General features: G+C 44.1%; 1 protein-coding gene across 6 annotated transcripts in view; it reads left to right on the top strand.

Annotated features, from left to right (window-relative positions):
* Positions 1 to 18,216, top strand: part of LOC137358670 (nuclear receptor subfamily 4 group A member 1-like) — a 59,542-nt gene that overhangs the window by 24,948 nt on the left and 16,378 nt on the right. For 2 of the 6 annotated variants that reach the window (XM_068024833.1, XM_068024831.1), the window contains exons 2-3: positions 4,684 to 5,498; positions 17,217 to 17,346. In XM_068024833.1, coding sequence (XP_067880934.1) covers positions 4,686 to 5,498; positions 17,217 to 17,346 — 943 coding nt within the window. In that variant the 5' untranslated portion in view covers positions 4,684 to 4,685. Of the gene's footprint in view, positions 1 to 2,330; positions 2,425 to 4,660; positions 5,499 to 17,216; positions 17,347 to 18,216 lie in introns of those variants that run through there. The other 4 variants (XM_068024836.1, XM_068024835.1, XM_068024834.1 and 1 more) reach the window with 4 other exon arrangements.

Here is an 18,216-nt window from a genome sequence, read left to right as displayed (position 1 = left end):
TGCAATGAGTGCTGATTGATACACTGTGTACCTCCAAGGGAGAGCTGGACCAATTCCTGACCGGGGCAGAGACAGGCATCAGCTAATATAAGTCATATTCAATGCAGTCTACTAGACTAGTTTTGATTGTCTGGAGCGCAATGTTTCAGATCTTTTTCCCTCAATTGGTCTTCGAATTTTTGATCTGTTTTTCGTCTCTCCCAAGAGACAACATGGTACCTAGGGCACCAGACGTCCCTTGAGCTGATGCATAAGACATCATAACTGTATAGGACGGGCTGGATGGACAAGACAGTCTTTTCCTGTCTGACATTTTTGAAGGTTTGTAGTGGAGACCTTGAGAAATGCCTACTGTTGGATAGACTGGTCTCCTCATACCTTGTGTAACTCTCAGACGAGGCCTGCTAAAGGTAATCGCTGCATTATTTTCCTGGGCACCAGAGGAGCACTCCTGCAGGGGGCCGATGGATGTAATCTGGGCAGCTCACACCCTGGGACCCCCATCCTCCAAAATCATGACTCAAACCACCCTCTTCCCCCCCCCAACACCCTGCCCAACTCACCTTTCTGATGACTGCCCCCACCCGATCTTGAGTCTTCAATTTGCACCAAGGTGCCTGTCAATGGCTCTGCCACCATTGTGATGTGACTTGAGGGTATGGGCCAAGTGCTGGAAAATGGGATTAGAATAGATAGGTGCTTGATGGCTGGCATGGACACGATGGGCCGAAGGGCCTTTTTCTGTGCTGTATAACTCTATGACTCTACTTTAATCAGCAATAGCATCCTGCCATGGTGTCAGCCCTTTCAGTAAAATGACCTCGTGTCCCTTATGAGCCTTGTGGTTTTCTGCCCCTTTCATACCATTTAGGACTCACGCAATCCTCGATCATTGACGCCCACTGCACTTCACTCCAAGGCAGTCCAGAAGACAGTATTGCCAACACATCACATGCAAGCTAAGTTCATATTTCAAATTAGCTAGCTAGGTTTATTTATAGAAATTAAGCAAGCTAGACACATCCAGAACAGCTCAAGCCTAGGTACTAAGACAGCAGTAGATGTCCTAATGTTTTAAATCTATCCTCTGCTCCCATCAGCAGTGAATCTAGTCAGACAGGATGAATTTCCTCAGCTCTTCTCCTGTTCAGCCAGTGTCATTTCAGCAGAAACCCCATTTATATGCTAGGAAATTCACCCCGAGAGTCTCTCTACGATACGTCTGTAACAGTCTGCAGGACTCACTTTTAGTGGTTTAAGATTCACCATGGGCCATCTTGGTTCTCCCCTCTCCCACTCTTTCATTGTTAAGTCTTTCCCTGAATGTCCTTTGTTGCCTTTGAACTGCCACACAAGCCCAGTGAATTCTGGGTCAACATCAGATGATGAATATTGACGTTGCAGGCCTAATCACATCCTGGTTCTTCACATAGACCCAATTCCAGTTAGAATGAACCACAGGACGGTGTTGGTCACATCTACCAAGCAAAGTCTTCCAGGCTCAATGAACACTTTCATATTGCTTGCTAATGGAAGTCAAAAGCGCACTTCTGGAAACCTGACACAGTGAAGCCAGGTGGCCATTTTAGACCTTCCCCAGGCTTAGCTTTACATTGGTACAGAGCTCAATGTATTAACCTAATCTCACTTTGTCTCCACCAATGTACAGTGACAACACCAGGGAAATTGTCATTGAGTTTAATAGCTTGTGAGATGCATTTTTAAAATGTTGAAAGAAATGGTATAAGCATAATTCTAGTCAGAAAGTTTTAAAAAATTGTAGAAAGATTAAAGGAGAGCAAAAAAACAGCTGTCAAATGGAAGCGAAGTGCCTTGACCATTATTTGGGAATGTCCCCTCGTACATCCTAAGAGAACAAATTTTATTTAATTTTTTTTTCTTCAAAAATAGGGAAGTAATTCACCAGTCCTTTTTGTCCACAAAAGGCAGGACAAACCCAACCCGGCCAATTACCGCCCTATCAGTCTACTCTCGATTATCAGCAAAGTGATGGAAGCTGTCATCGACAGTGCCATCAAGCGGCACTTGCTCAACAATAACCTGCTCGCTGATGCTCAGTTTGGGTTCCGCCAGGGCCACTCAGCTCCTGACCTCATTGCAGCCTTGGTTCAAACATGGTCAAAAGAGCTGTACTCCAGAGGTGAGGTGAGAGCGACTGCCCTTGACATCAAGGCAGCATTTGACCGAGTATGGCATCAAGGAGCCCTAGAAAAACTGAGGTCAATGGTAATCAGGGGGAAACCCTCCGCTGGCTGGAGTCATACCTAGCGCAAAGGAAGATGGTTGTGGTTGTTGGGGGTAATCATATCAGTCCCAGGACATCACTGTAGGAGTTCCTCAGGGTAGTGTCCTAGGCCCAACCATCTTCAGCTGCTTCATCAATGATCTTCTCTGCATCATAAGGTGAGAAGTGGGGATGTTCGCTGATGATTGCACAATGCTGTGGCTAAAAGAGCAGGTCAGAAGCTAGGAATTCTGGAGTGAGTAACTCACCTCCTGTCTCCCCAATGCCTGTCCACCATCTACAAGGCACAAGTCAGGAGTGTGGTGGAATACTCTCCACTTGCCTGGATGGGTGCAGCTCCAACAACACTCAAGAAGCTCGAAACCATCCGGACAAAGCAGCCCGTTTGACTGGCACTCCATTTACCACCTTCAACATTCACTTCCTCCACCACCGATATACAGTAGCAGCAGTGTGTACCATCTACAAGATGCACTGCAGCAACGCACCAAGGCTCCTTCGACAGCACCTTCCAAACCCGCGACCTCTACCACCTAGAAGGACAAGGGCAGCAGATGCATGGGAACACCAAGTTCCCCTCCAAGCCACACACCATCCTGACTTGGGACTATATCGCTGTTCCTTCACTGTCACTGGGTCAAGATCCTGCAATTCCTTCCTTAACAGCACTGTGGGTGTACCTACACCACATGGTCTGCAGCGGTTCAAGAAGGCGGCTCACCACCACCTTCTCAAGGGCAATTAGGGATGGGCAATAAATGCTGGCCTGGCCAGCAACGCCCACATCCCAGGAATGAATAAAAAAAATGTCCTGCATTCTCTGTGTAGAACCACATTTAAAGGGAATAGAGATTAGAGAATCAGTTTTACTGTGTTGTCTTCTCGCTCACTCCCACTCATTTTGAATAAGACTCTCTACTGACAACATACAATTGATGAAGGTACCCAAAAAATGTTGATCTGAACTACACCCAGAGTATTGAAGAAAAATAACTGCTTTACAGATCATGGAAATATGGAACCCTCTTTCCCCCAAACAGCTGTTGAGGCTGGAGGCCAATTGAAAATGTCAAAGCTGAGGTTGATAGATTTTTGTTAAGAAAAGGTATTAAGCGTCATGGAACCAAGGCAGATAGATGGAGTTAAGATACAGATCAGCTGTGATCTAATTGAATAACAACTCGAGGGGCTGAAGGGCCTCCTCCTGTTCTTGTGCTCCTATGTTTAAGATACATTTTTAACAAAAAAAAACTGGCAGCAGCTATCAATTTTCTGGAGGGACATGGTACCGGGTTCAATTTTATATATATATATATATATCTATGTGATGACAAATGGCCACTTATGTGTGCTTAGAATGTCTGCTGCCATAAGGCCAACACAAGTGCTTGGATTGCAGTCTCGTGTTCTGTTACATTCAATTTATTTGCGGCTACTTGCAAAACATGAATCGAGTCACGATTAAAAAAAGACAGCATTGCAAATCAGTGAACGATTATTCAAGAAAGAGTTTTCCATGAAGTGAGGTCTTGGGGTGCAGACTCAAAAACCAGCTAGCTTAGTTGCAACAGACTCAACACAAACCTTTGGAAACTGAGTCAAAAATAAGAAAACAATGGAAGAAAAGGGCTGAGGTTAGCATCTGATTGGCCCAACTGGCCTGCAACATATTGGCTTGATGGTATCACTGGGTGCAAAATGGAATGATTCCATTTCCCGGTGACATTGGCAGTTTGAATAATCCGCTGTCAAATTTAAAGTAGTCTTGACGTATAAGTACACTCAGCCATCTTGGAGAATTGATTTCTGAACTCACGAGAATGGTTCCAGGGATGAGGAATTTCAGTTATGAAGATAGATTGGAGAAGTTGGGGCTGTTTTCCTTGGAGAAGAGAAGACTGAGAGGTGATTTGATAGAGGTATTCAAAATCATGAAGGGGTCTGGACAGGGTAGATAGAGAGAAACTGTTCCCACTCATGAAAGGATCGAGAACGAGAGGGCACAGATTGAAAGTTTTTGTTAAGAGAAGCAAAAGTGACATGAGGAAAAACTTTTTCACGTAGCGAGTGGTTAAGATCTGGAATGCACTGCCTGAGAACATGGTGGAGGCAGGTTCAGTTGAAGCATTCAAAAGGGAATTGGACAGTTATATGAAAAGGAAGAATGTGCAGGGTTATGGGGGGAAGGCGGGGGAATGGAACTGAGGGAATTGCTCTTTCAGAGAGCTGGTGCGGACACGATGGGCCGAATGGCCTCCTTCTGCACTGTAACGATTCCGTGATTCTTTTATAATACATCACTGGACATCCATCTTGTGTATAGTCTGTATTTTTTAAGTAGTACAAGATGTAAGACTAATGAAAGAAGACCAAAATGCCCTCTAACTTGAATAGGTTTTAATATGTTTATTTTTCAGAGATGCCTTGTCTTCAGGCACAATATGGGACCTTGCCACAAGGTGGAGGACCATATGAGGACTACAATTCTGACTTCTTGACTCCTGAGTTTGTCAAGTTTGGAATGGACCTCACCACCACGGAGATCGCTGCCACCACCTCTCTCCCCAGTTTCAACACTTTCATCGACAGCAACAACGGAGACTTTGATGCCTATTTGTACCAACTGATGCTTTCCAACCAGCAGTCTCCATTTAAAGTGGAGGACGTTCAAATGTTTGGCTGTTACCCAGGCTCGATCAACATGCATTTGGAAGAGGTGATACCTCAGTGTGGATCTTCTCAATACTACAATGGATCCTACTCCATCCCATCACCTTCAACCCCTAGTTTTCAAATGCAGCAAGTATCCATATGGGATGATTCTTTTCCACATCACTCACTCCAATATAGTGAGATGGATCATTTATTAGATCAGCAAAAAAATGTTTCCCAACTTTCATTCTTTTCCTTTAAGCAGGTACCTTCAGAATCTCCTGTGTCGCATTGCCACATGAGGCTTGATGCAAGTTCCCATGGACCTAATACTGTCCACCAACTACTTGATACTATGTCTTATGATGTCACCAACCACGCCTCAATGAACTTTCCTGCTCTACCCATGGACCATGGACCGCGGATCTTGGACAGCCCCATTGTAATAGACAATCCCATCCCCTCTCCTTCAGTTCGTAATGCCCCTTCCAGCGAGGGTCAGTGTGCTGTGTGTGGAGATAATGCTTCATGTCAACATTATGGTGTACGAACCTGTGAAGGATGCAAAGGTTTCTTCAAGGTATTTGATCAATTACTTGAACCTTAGCAATGGTTGGGGTAATTTTGATTCTGTGTGATAATGTAAAAAGGACAATCGTGAATCAGCAGCCTGTTTCACATCTCTTCCAGTTTATATTTCCATTGACGTCACCCGTTCTGTTTCTTTCAGCTGTTTTACATTATCCCACAAGGTTGCTCTGTGGCTTGGTGGGTCGCACTCTCGCTGCTGCGTTAGAAGGTTAAGGGTTCAAATCCCATTCTAGGACTTCAGTGTAAAAGTCTAGGCTGACACTCAGGCTTGGTACTGTTGTGGGAGTGCTGTACTGTTGGTAGCGCTGTTTTTTTTGGATGAAACATTAAACCGAGGCCCCGTCTGCCCTCTCAGGTGAATACAAAAGGACCCATGACACTACTTCAAAGAAGAGCAGGGGAGTTCTCCCCGGTGTTCTGGCCAATGTTTATCCCTCAACCAACATCACTGAAACAGATTATCTGATCATTAGCACATTGCTGTTTCTGGGATCTTGCTGTGCACAAATTAGCTGCCGCGCTTCCTGCATTACAACAGTAACTACACTTCAAAAGTGCTTCATTGGCTGTAAAGTGCTTTGGAACGTGCTGCGGTCGTGCAAGGTGCTATATAAATGCAAGTCTTTCTTTTTATCGTGTCCTCTCATTTGTTGGTCATTCAACAAGTTAAAGATATGAATCTTGGAAGTGCCACAATAGTTTCTAAGCAGAATGACAGTTGTTACTTGGAAATTGGTACTTTTACATAAAGTATCTTCATTGCAATCAGTTACACACGCCATGGTTTGAAGAAGTACACTTTGTAAGGTACAGTTCCCCTACGTCACAGCTTACAGCTTAGAGCAAGACGAGTCAGTTGCTTAGTTTCCATAACCAGGCTATCAGTGCTACAAATCATTGTGACCATACTTGCTGGCTCTTGCAGCTATCTTCCCTTTGCCACCCTTCAACTCAGGTTTTTCTGCACACAGCCCCACCATCTCAGCTTTGATCTTCCACGTAGCATTTTCCCAGCTGTGACCCATTCCATAACCTTCTGAGTTGACAGACGGAGGGGGTATTGTATGCTAAGACTTTGCGAGGTCTGAGTTTGCATCAAGGTTAAAACTCTGGTCAAACCTCTGGTCATTTTTCAGGGCATCTACTGCAGTAAGTAAATATAGGACCAAAAACTAAAGTGTTGAGAAAACACTACAGAGCCCCTGGAGGCAATCTATAAATCCAGGGAATAATGACATGAGAGCAAGCAAATTTTCTGATCGAGCAAGGAACAGCCTGTGCTTAGCATGTTACTCAAACTTGTGGCAAGTTGATTGCCAGGATAACTGAGAATGTTGAACTTTCAAAAGGGAATTGGATATATACTTGAAAAGAAAAAAATCTGCAGAGCTACAGGGAAAAAGCAGGGGAGTGGGACTCATTGGATAGCTCGTTCACAGGCACGATGGGCTGACTGGCCTTCATCTCTGCTTCAAGATCATATGATTGACAGACACACATCTATTGCAGCATGCAATGTTAATTTTCATTTTTTGGGTGGGTTGTTTTTGGAACTGTATAATTAAAATAATTACAGCACCAGTTGTGATTAGGGTTGCTTCTTTCTCCCTAAGTAGGTTAGGTACGGGCCAGAGGATGGGATCAAGGGTTGAGTTCTGATGTTTGCTTTGCTACTGATGAAAATTCATTGAAAGCCTTAAAGAACAAAAAAACTTGTAGTGATAGAGTACCTTTCAACACAGCAGGATACCGAAAAATGCTTCATGAGTCAATTATTACTTTTCAAAGTGTAATCACTGTTCGGTGGGCAAATAGGGACTCACTTTAAGATTCCACAAACAGAAAAAGAGGTCAATGACCTGATAATCTGTTTTAATGATGTTAGTTGAGGGATAAATATTCATCTGGACACAGGGGAGAATTCTCCTCAAATCGTGGCCATGGGATCTTTTACGGCCACCTGAGAAGCCTCGGTTTAACATCCCATCCGAAGGACAACACTCCCTTTAGTACTGTCGCCCTAGATTATGTGCTCAAGTGTGTGAGGCTGGCATCCACAAGTTAATAATGATTGAGAAGGGTTGGTTAGCTTGGATGGTTAGAGTGTGGTGCTGAATAATGCCAACAGCACAGGTTCAGCTCCCTATCCTGGCTGAGGTAGCTCTTGGGGCCTGCTGCCTTGCCCCATAGGGATGTCATTGCATAAGCCATGATTAGCAACCCTTGGACAACAAGGACACTACATGAGGAGAGAGAGAGCGAGAATAACAAATGTCTCCACCTCACTGAACACAGGAGGGCATTGACAGAGATATTCAATGTCTGGTTTATATTCTGGAAATTTTCAGGCTGTCCACTGCCTGGTACAGGTTGTGACACAGTGGCGTTCTGTGTACAAGCTTATTCGAGTTGTTGTCGTTGCCATAGTCCCAAAGGACCAGAGACATCTCTCCCCATTGGACAGACAGTTGGTGATGTATAGCTTGAGGGTCAACACTCCTCAAGCATGGGTCAAGGCGAGGAGGCAGGCTTCCATGAACTACCACAGCCAGTACCACACTGGTACTGAACCCACCACGCAGTTGGCATCTCTTTGCATCACACACTAGCCAACTGAGCTAACTCACCCCCAAGCTTAATTGAGTGTGGCAAAAAAAAAATCACCAGAAAATAGTGGTCCTTTCAAACGTTCCATTGTTTTCAGTTGGGAGTGGTGTTTGACCTTCCAGTGGGATATAATGAAAAACGGAGTTTATTTGTAATTACAAATTGCATTGAGGCTTCCATTTTTTCAATGGTCCATTCATATCTGCTAAGTATAAAATAATTTGAAATTAGCCCCAAGGCTAATGCTGTGTGTGCCTTCTCAGTCTCAGTTCTGGGAAAATGCATGCCAGGGTCATCTAATGCATAATCACAGTAGTCACATGCCTTTTGTTGATGTGGCAATGATTGAGGGAAGAAATGGGAGAAGAACACACAAAAGAGACAGCTAACAAGCCAGTGAGATAAGGTGGTGAGAGGAAGTATCTCCTAGGTGTGAAGGTAGCTGTTAAAGCAAGTTCTTTAAAACACTTTTCCAACTGAATCGCCATAGTGACTTAAGGAACAAGCCTCAGATGCAACTCAACCCATTGAGAGCAGTGGGGGGGGGGGGGGGGGGGGGTGCAGTGATGAATGGGAGGCATGTGTTACCTGCCCCCAAAATCTATAGCATAGATTATGTCCTTCCCACATCCCAAGTCCTCATACTGGTTACAGTATAAAGGGTACAATTAGCTTGAAATTAGCTCAAGTGTTACAACACTACCGACTTGCCTTTATATAGCGCCTTTAACGTAGTAAAATGTCCCAAGGCACTTCATAGGGCTGTTATCGAACAAATATTTGACATTGAGCCAAATGAGGAGATATTAGGACAGGGGAACCAAAAGCTTGGTCAAAGAGGTAGGTTTTAAGGAGCATCGACTTAAAGGAGAGAAGTGGAGAGGTTTAGGTAGGGAATTTCAGAGCTTAGGGTTTTGGTAGCTGAAGATGCGGCCGCCAATGGTATCACAGAATCACAGAGAATCACTGAAACGCTACAGTGCAGAAGGAGGCCATTCGGCCCATCGTGTCTGCACTGGCTCTCCGAAAGAGCAATTCCCTCAGTTCCTTTCCCCCGCATTCTCCCCGTAACCCTGCACATTCTTCCTTCTCATATAACTGTCTAATTCCCCTTTGAATGCTTCAATTGAATCTGCCTCCACCACACTCTCAGGCAGTGCATTCCAGACCTTAACCACTCACTGCGTGAACAAGTTTTTCCTCATGTCGCTTTTGCTTCTTTTACCAAATACTTTAAATCTGTGCCCTCTCGTTCTTGATCCTTTCACGAGTGGGAACAGTTTCTCTCTATCTGCTCTGTCCAGATCCCTCATGATTTTGAATACCTCTATCAAATCACCTCTCAGCCTTTTCTTCTCCAAGGAAAACAGTCCTAACTTCTCCAATCTATCTTCATAACTGAAATTTCTCATCCCTGGAACCATTCTCTTGAATCTTTTCTGTGCTCTGTCCAATGCCTTCACATTTTTCCTAAAGTGTGGCACCCAGAACTGGATGCAATAGGCCAACTAGTGTCTTATACAAGTTCAACATAACTTCCTTGCTCTTGTACTCTATGCCCCTATTAATAAAGCCCAGGATACCGTATGCTTTATTAACTGCTCTCTCAACCTGTCCTGCCACCTTCAATGACTTATGTACAGAGACACCCAGGTCCCTCTGCTCCTGCATCCCTTTTAGAATTGTACCCTTTATTTTATATTGTCTCTCCATATTCTTCCTGCCAAAATGAATGACTTCACATTTCTCTGCATTGAACTTCATCTGTCACCTGCCTGCCCATTCCACCAACTTGGAACAATGGAAATTGGGGAGGCTAGAATAGCAAGAATGCATAGCTCTCTGAGGGTTGTAGGAGAAGGTTACAGAGTTAAGGAGGGTTGTAGTGGGTGGAGGATGTTACAGAGATAGGGAGGGATGTAGGGCTGGATGAGGTTACAGAGAAACGGAGGGATATAGGGGCTGGAGAAGGTTACAGAGATAGGGATGGTTGTAGGGGCTGGAAGAGGTTACAAAGATAGGGAGGGTTGTAGGGGCTGGAGGACCTTACAGAGATAGGGAGAGTTGTAAGGGCTGGAGGAGGTTACAGAGATAAGGAGGGTTGTAGGGGCTGGAGGAGGTTACAGACTTAGGGAGGGTTGTAGGGCCTGGGGAGGTTACAGAGATAGGGAGGGTTGTAGGGGCTGGAGGAGGTTACAGTGATAGGGTGGTCTGTAGGGGCTGGAGGAGGTTACAGAGATAGGGAGAGGTGTAGGAACTGGGGGAGGTTACAGAGATCGGGAGGGTTGTAGGGCCTGGAGGAGGTTACAGAGATAGGGAGGGTTGTAGGGGCTGGTAGACATTATAGAGCCAGGGAGGGATATTTATGTGAAACTGTTATAAATCACTGGTTAGGCCCCAGCTGGAGTATTGTTTCCAGTTCTGGGCCCCACAGATTCAGAAGGATGTCAAGGCCTTGGAGAGGTTGCAGAGGAGATTTGCTAGAATGGTGCCAGGGATGAGGGACTTCAGTTATGTGGATAGACTGGAGAAACTGGACTTGTTCTCCTTAGAGCAGAGAAGGCTAAGAGGAGATTTCATAGAGGTGTTCAAAATTAAGAGGGATTAATTATGAGAGGGTAAATAAGCAGAATCTGTTTCCAGTGGCAGGAGGGTTGGTAACCAGAGGACACAGATTTAAGGTAATTGGCAAAAGAACCAGAGAGGAGATGAGGAGACTTTTTTTATGCAGTGAGTTGCTGTGATCTGGAATGCACTACCTAAAAGGCAAGTGGAAGCAGATTCAAAAGTAACTTTCAAAAGGGAAATGGATATATATTTAAAGGGGAAATATTTGCAGGGCAAGAGGGTGGGACCAATTGGATAGCTCTTTCAAAGAGCCAGCACAGATAGACTGAACGGCCTCCTTCTGTTCTGTAAAATTCAAAGATTGATAAAAATGTTTGCTGCATTTATATATGTGTTGTGTTGGCATCTTTCCATCTATGAAAGATGATGGACATGCAGCAAACAGTCTATTTGGGTGGGGGTGTCTTCTCTTGATGCACCTTTGCTGATGGCTATGAAGGCCAATCCTTGCGAGGCAGGTTCTGCTACAAGTGCCGCACGCGAAGCTGCCAAGTGACGCTGTGAGTTGTTGTTTTTGACGTTGGCGCCTGTTGCCAAGCTGCTGTAGCAACTGGTCGTCGTGGTCCTGCCAGGATATACCCATAGTGCACCGCAGACAGTGAAGATGGAAATTATTGAGCTTCTTTTCCTGGTAGCTGTAAGTCATCCATGTTTCACAGCCAAACAGCAAGGTGCTGAGAACACAGGCCTTATAAACCATCAGCTTGGTCCGAAGGGTCAGCTTGTTGTTATCCCATGCACGTTTCGCAAGTCGGCCAAAGGTGGTAGCTGCTTTCCCTATGTGTGTATCGAGCTCTGCATCAAGGGACAGATTGTCTGTCACCATAGACCCATGATAGCAGAATTTGCTAACCACTTCCAGTGGGGTGTTATTTAGTGTGATCTGAGGCAGAGATGCAACACCTATATATATATTCTGGCACAATGGAGACTGGCCAACCATAGTGATGTCACCGAAAGGGACCTATGTCTGAAACAACTCTTTGGCAGAGTCTGCCATCAATAGCATGTTCTTCTGAGGTCAGGCAGCTCTGGATCAGCTCCTAGAGTAGTGTAAGACCACATTTAATACCATCTTCTAAACTGTCCATAATGAAAATAATTTTTGACAAGCAATATATGCTAATGACTACTTTGAATGCACTTAAAAGTAGTGGAAGTGATATATGACTGCTTAAAGTGTTTTAACTTGTGGTACAGACTGACAATACAATGGAGGCCAGGGGAATACCAAGGTGATTACATTTCTAAGAGAGACCTTTAGAACTTGCTCGTGACTCACTTGTGACGAACTCGTGCTTTCACTGAAAGCCAGTGACATGAGAATTCCCCCACCCACTCTTTAGCCACACACCACAATCTGTTACTCACGAGTAAACTTCAAACTCCGCAAGATTCAGGAAGCAGGCTGTTTGCACAACCGTGCCATGGTGCCTTGAATTGGCAGTCCTCGCTCTTTCTTCCTGACAGGACTCCTGAACGGCCTAGCTCTAATTTTAAGCTTATGCCCCCTTGTTCTGGACTCCCTGCCAAAGGAAATAATTTCTCTCCATCTATCCGTGAGAATCCTTTAATCATCTTAAACGTCTCAATTAGATCACCCCTTAGTCTTCTTTACTTGAGGGAATACAAGCCTCGTCTGCACAACCTGTCCTCATAATTTAAGCCTTTTAACCCCGCTGCACTGTACCCACCATTCTTGGGTATCCTCTATCTAGCTTCTTCACTGCCATTTTACGAGAGAGCCCCTTGCCCTAAGTGGAGTCACTTTTAAGCTTTTGCTCTTATTATTTGACTGACTGCTTAAAAATAATGCTGCTTTGCTTTCATGTCAAATCCATTTGCATGTTCTGCAATCACTGACCATCATCCAGGTGTGAAATTGTGCTGTACAATTAAGAATAACAGAAGACCAAAGTTAAATGTAGACCCAAACTATACTATCAACTTATGAGGAATTCACGGTAGACAGGTCAGTTGGTATTTGGAGGGGTGACCACGCAGTGCCCCTTGCCAGTGGAGACTTTCAGATGAGGCTTTAAACCGAGGCCCTGTCTGGCCTCTCAAGTGGAAAGATCCCATGGCACTATTTCCAAGAAGAGCAGTGGAGTTATCCCTGGTTTCCTGGCCTATATTTATCCCTCAACCAACATCGCAAAAACAGATGATCTGGTCATTATCACATTGCTGTTTGTGGGAGCTTGCTGTGCGCAAATTGGCTGCCATGTTTCCTACATTACAACAGTTGCGACACTTCAAAAAGTACTTCATTGGCTGCAAAGTGTTTGGGGATGTCCTGTGGTCATGAAAGGCGCTATATAAATGCAAGTCTGTCTTTATATACATAAATGTATGTGTATGTATGCAGGGCGTTTACAAAGTCCTTGTGCAAATTTAAACTTTAATAACTTTGGATGTACGTATGGTAGACGCAAACTGTAAATGGCATATGAAAGCATAATTCATAAGTTTTTATCACAATACAGGTCACATTTCTAGTCTTCGACATAACCAAAATCTTTTGTGATCCATCGTTCAATCTGAATTTCCAACAGTTCACTTTTTCTTCGACTGTCGCCGTTTTCAATCAGTTTTAGCATCATTAACACAGCATTAAGAACAACATGAACAGCATTAGCATTGAAGAAACTTTATGAATTATGCTTTCATATTCCATTTACAGTTCGCTTTTATCATGTGTACGTCCAACGTTATTAAAGTTTAAAGTTGCACAATGACTTCATAAACAGCCTGTATGTTTACATGTGCGTGTGGAAAATACATATATAGTAAAAGTGGCATCTAAAGTTGCAATGCAAAACGACTTGTAAAAAATGTTTCTTTAACCGAACAAAAATGTGAATATCTAGGCTAGAAATGACTTTTGACTGGTGGGCTCCTTATTGCCTTCATTTGACATACCTCTGTCCATTGCTTCAGTGCAGACACCAATCCATTTATTTTAAATGGGCTGAAACCTCCACTAAAATCATGGAAGCATTGCACATTTGTCCATGCATGACACATTTACCCGTTGGTCACTACTAGCATGCTATCAATAATGCTTGTCAGCTGACCTAGAGCCTCCAAGGCCTCGCCCAACTGGCTGTCCCTTCTGTGTGAGTCTATGCAATGAGTACTTGGGTGCTATTCGACTGTGGGGGCATCACGGGCAAGCCTGAGTCTGTACTCATCCCAGGCACAAGTGTCGTCCAACAGGCTAGCGACCAAGAGCATGGATGCAGCCTCAGTATGTCTTTCCCCCCATAAACAGGGATAATGAGGCCAACTGTAGCATCCTGACTGCCAACACATCGTAAGATCAGTTTAGAAAGCACAGACCAGGGATCTTGGTCTGCACACCATGCAGCCCATGGGAAGCCGGGAGAATGCACTTCACAGGATAGGTGACTGCTTTTCGAGTTATTCTTAATCTTGTATTTTCAATAAAATATTTGCCAGCGCTACAGCCTTTTTCATGAATTGTTGCTGCTTAAGGGGGGAAGGTGTTCAAATGATATACTGTTCCTTTAAATGAGAAAACGCAGTTAAAGTGTACGGCAGGATATCAGAGTGGGTCTTGACAACCACAAATATGACCAACTGGCCAGTGAATGATTGCACAACACAATACGCCCTTTAAACATTGAATTTTCCTGGCACGATATCAAAACCAAGTCTGTTTTTCATCACTTAACATCGACAACACAGATATTCAGTACAGCTGTGACACTGGATTTTCGGAAGGGGTTGGTGGGGAGAGGGCCCCGAGATAGTTGTTTTGCAGATGTTCTGGCATCCTACCAATGGGCCAGTTGCTTGGCAACAATATATCTTCCCCTATTTGTCACATGAGCATTTTTTGCTCAGGTGGAGATTATTTTAAATGATATATTTAAAGTCAGCAGTTCATAATGGACTCATATCCTTACATAATGGTCGCTGTTATACTACCGTGTTTGATCACAACACGTTATTCATGAATCCCTAATGAATAAAGAAGGCATAAATAAAACATCGTCTCTATGAAACACCTCTCACTATTTTTTGTGCAGCTTCTGAGGACTGAGTGTTGTCCTTTCACCACTGGGCTTTGAGGTCAAACCAGCCTAGATAGACACAAGTCTGCTTATTTAAGGGGAAGTGCTGGAGTAGTGGTAATGTTGCTGGAGTAGTAATCCAGAGCCCAGGCTAATGCTCTAGAGACATAAGTTCAAATCCCACCATGACAGATAGCGAAATTTGAATTCAGTTAATAATAAATCTAGAATTAAAAGCTAGTCTAATGGTGACCATGAAATGATTGTTGTAAAAACCCATCTGGTTCACTAATGTCCTTTAGGGAAGGAGCTCTGCTGTCCTTACCTGGTCTGGCCTGCATGTGGCTCCAGACCCATAGCAATGTGGTTGACTCTTAAATGGCCTAGCTAGTCATTCAAGGGCAATAAATGCTGGCCTAGCCAGTGACACCCACATCCTACAAATCAATTTCTCCCAGCTGGGAAGGGCCTTGAGTTTTGCATGCTGTGTGGGTAAGATTAAGTTATTAGGCAAAGTAGAACTGTTTGACCGGTGCTACAACAACGTGTAAATGCTTGATGCCAGCACTGGATGCAAAATGTGGAAAAGCATTTTGCCTTCTCACATTCACAACCCTTACCTTGAGAAACGGGAAATGCTCACCCATTCCAACCTTTTAGTTTTATAAAAGCAGTTACTTTGAGATGGGTTGCTCATTTTTGGATTTTAGTCCCCCATTCTATAACGCAAGTACACCTAATTAGATGGTGCTAAAGTGTGTGGATTTTGAATTGGAAAATATTTCATAGTAAAAGTGAACTTTACTATTCCACCTGTCACACAACGGTGTAATATTACATGACAAATGATTGTACACTCAACACTGCTATGGTAAATTGCCACTAAATTTTCCTGTTCGTCCTTAGTTTCAAATGCACCATCCTAGACACTCTTCCTCCTCCTGGCTTTGTCACTGTATTGAAAGCAAAACTCATCTAACTCATTCTTTTGCGTAATTTCCAAGCAATGGGGCTCCTCACCTCCCTCAGTCTTCTCATTCTAGTCTATAGACTTTTAAACTCAAGTTTGGTGTAATTTAACCAATATTCATTTCATCTTCTCTCCTTGGTGGATCCTACACCATTGACCTTGGAGAGAGTTCAAAGGTGCAATCCAATGTTAAGATTCAGTGAACTGAGCTGTGTTTAGGTCGTTCACCAGTTTGGCCAGGCAGAGCCTGGATGTATTAAATGGGAGTGAATTGGAATTGAAACCCTGTACTGGGACCAATGCTGAAAGTTCTAGTCGAGGACATTGAATACCAGTTGAGACTAGCTTGAGACTGGTATCAACTGCTATTTAGCACAAGACTGTCACCCATTGATTGATTGGGTTATCACTGTACTATCGTATTATCTTCATTGCTTTTCCACTGACCTCATTTAACCAGGAAGGTACAACACCTATGACATCAAGAACTTAATCACCATCGCTTTCAATTCCCCCTCCCCCCCCACCGCCCCACAGTCCATGCTATTTTTCCTCTGAGATTGAGTCATCTTCTAATCACCTACCATACGGTTGCCTGTCTGCTGAGAACCAGTGAAGAATGCTCACTAATAAACCTAGGCTTGACTGGATTCAACCCTTGGTTCCAACATGAGAGTTTGCCATAACAGCTACTTATGTGACACCAGCTGTGTACCCAACAAAATAACTATGATTAAACCTATCCACTTCCATAAATGCAAGGTTGTATCCTGTTTTACCCATATTTTATACCATTTATGACCCCGGTTTTCTCCCACTTCTCCCCCACCCCATCACCACTCTCATGAAGGTGGTACCCCTCTTACTGCAGGACATTCCCATGGGTGCTTGATGTCCTCCAATATCTTGCCCAACTGCCCATTCTTCGAGCTTGAGCTTGGACAGTGAGTGTTGGCAGGCTATTCCACTTTGACAGGCTTCACCACGGAGCTTGCTGCTGTCCTATTGTAGTGTCCACACACTTGTGCTATCCGCTATGAATCACACAGTCGCAATGAGGAACAGGAGCTGTGGCTGGTACTTTGTTTTTTGCCCCTCCCCAGGCTGGAGGCACTAAAGCTAACTTTACTGTCTCTACTCCACTCTGATTAACATCAGCTAACTCAGCACCGGCAAGGAATTGAACCTGTCACCTTGTTGCTTTGTTTGGTTCATTCCCAGAAAAGGCAATGCGTTTATCAACTGAAGCACTTGGGGAGGCAGATTTGTAATATTGAACCCAATTGCTGCTTCGACCTTCAACCTTTAAAATTACGGTTCACCTTCTGATATGAAAATGTGGACATGTCCACCTCCGCATTACTCCGCCAGGTTGGCAAGGTACATCTGCTTGCATATCTCTTGACCAGGAACTCCTTGGTAACCTCCTTTCTTCACTGATAATTTCCATTTGTCTCCATAGCGCACAGTTCAGAAAAATGCCAAGTACGTCTGCCTAGCAAATAAAGACTGTCCAGTGGATAAACGGCGACGGAATCGATGCCAGTTTTGCCGCTTTCAGAAATGCCTCGCCGTGGGCATGGTTAAAGAAGGTAAGCATTTGGACAATTCTAGCTGTATATACATGTTCCGTTGTTGGTCAACCACCATTCCATTCATCACACCCACCTCTCAGGACAAGCTCACAATAGTGATCAAATTCTAGTCACCTCGTATAATGCATTTTACTGTAATATAAAAGAGTGCAAAAATAGGTGTGTTTGCCCTTGAGAATGCAAGTCACTTCTTTACATATTCCCTTGAGTTATTCTTGCAATGGGGAAGTAACAGTTTCAGAATCCACCCCCGTCCCACCCCTTACTATCATGTGTTAGGCTTTGTCCCACATTTGTCTCTGGTAGGCTACTGACCAATATTAATTGTACTCATCAGAGACAAAGCTATTCAAAGCCCAGATTCGCCATAACTGTCTTAGCAGGAGTGGGCAAAAGGCTACAAGGAGATGAATTTTCAGCAGATGGGTTCAATAGTGAGAACCAGAAAAGCACTGGTAAAGCCAGAACATTGAGCTGGGCACCCTGAAGATAAGCTTGTAGCAGGTCGGGTATGTAAAGAGCATCGTTTCCAGTTATAGTAGAACAGAGGATGAACATAGAAACATAGGAACAGGAGGAGGCCATTCAGCCCCTCGAGTCTGCTCGTTCATTCAGCTTGATCGTGACTGATCTGTATCTTAACTCCATCTACCCGCCTTGGTTCCAAGTCCCTTAATAGCCTTACCTAACAAAAATCTATCAATCTCAGTTTTGAAATCTTCCCCAGCCTCAACAGCTTTTTGGAGGAGAGTTTTCCAGATTTCCACTCCCCTTTGTGTGAAGAAGTGCTTCCTGACATCACCCCTGAACGGCTTAGCTCTAATTTTATGCTGATGCCCCCTTGTTCTGGACTGTCCGACCAGAGGA

Source organism: Heterodontus francisci, chromosome X, assembly GCF_036365525.1.
Source record: "Heterodontus francisci isolate sHetFra1 chromosome X, sHetFra1.hap1, whole genome shotgun sequence".
Lineage (NCBI taxonomy): Eukaryota > Metazoa > Chordata > Chondrichthyes > Heterodontiformes > Heterodontidae > Heterodontus > Heterodontus francisci.
This window is presented reverse-complemented; position numbering and strand designations above follow the sequence as displayed.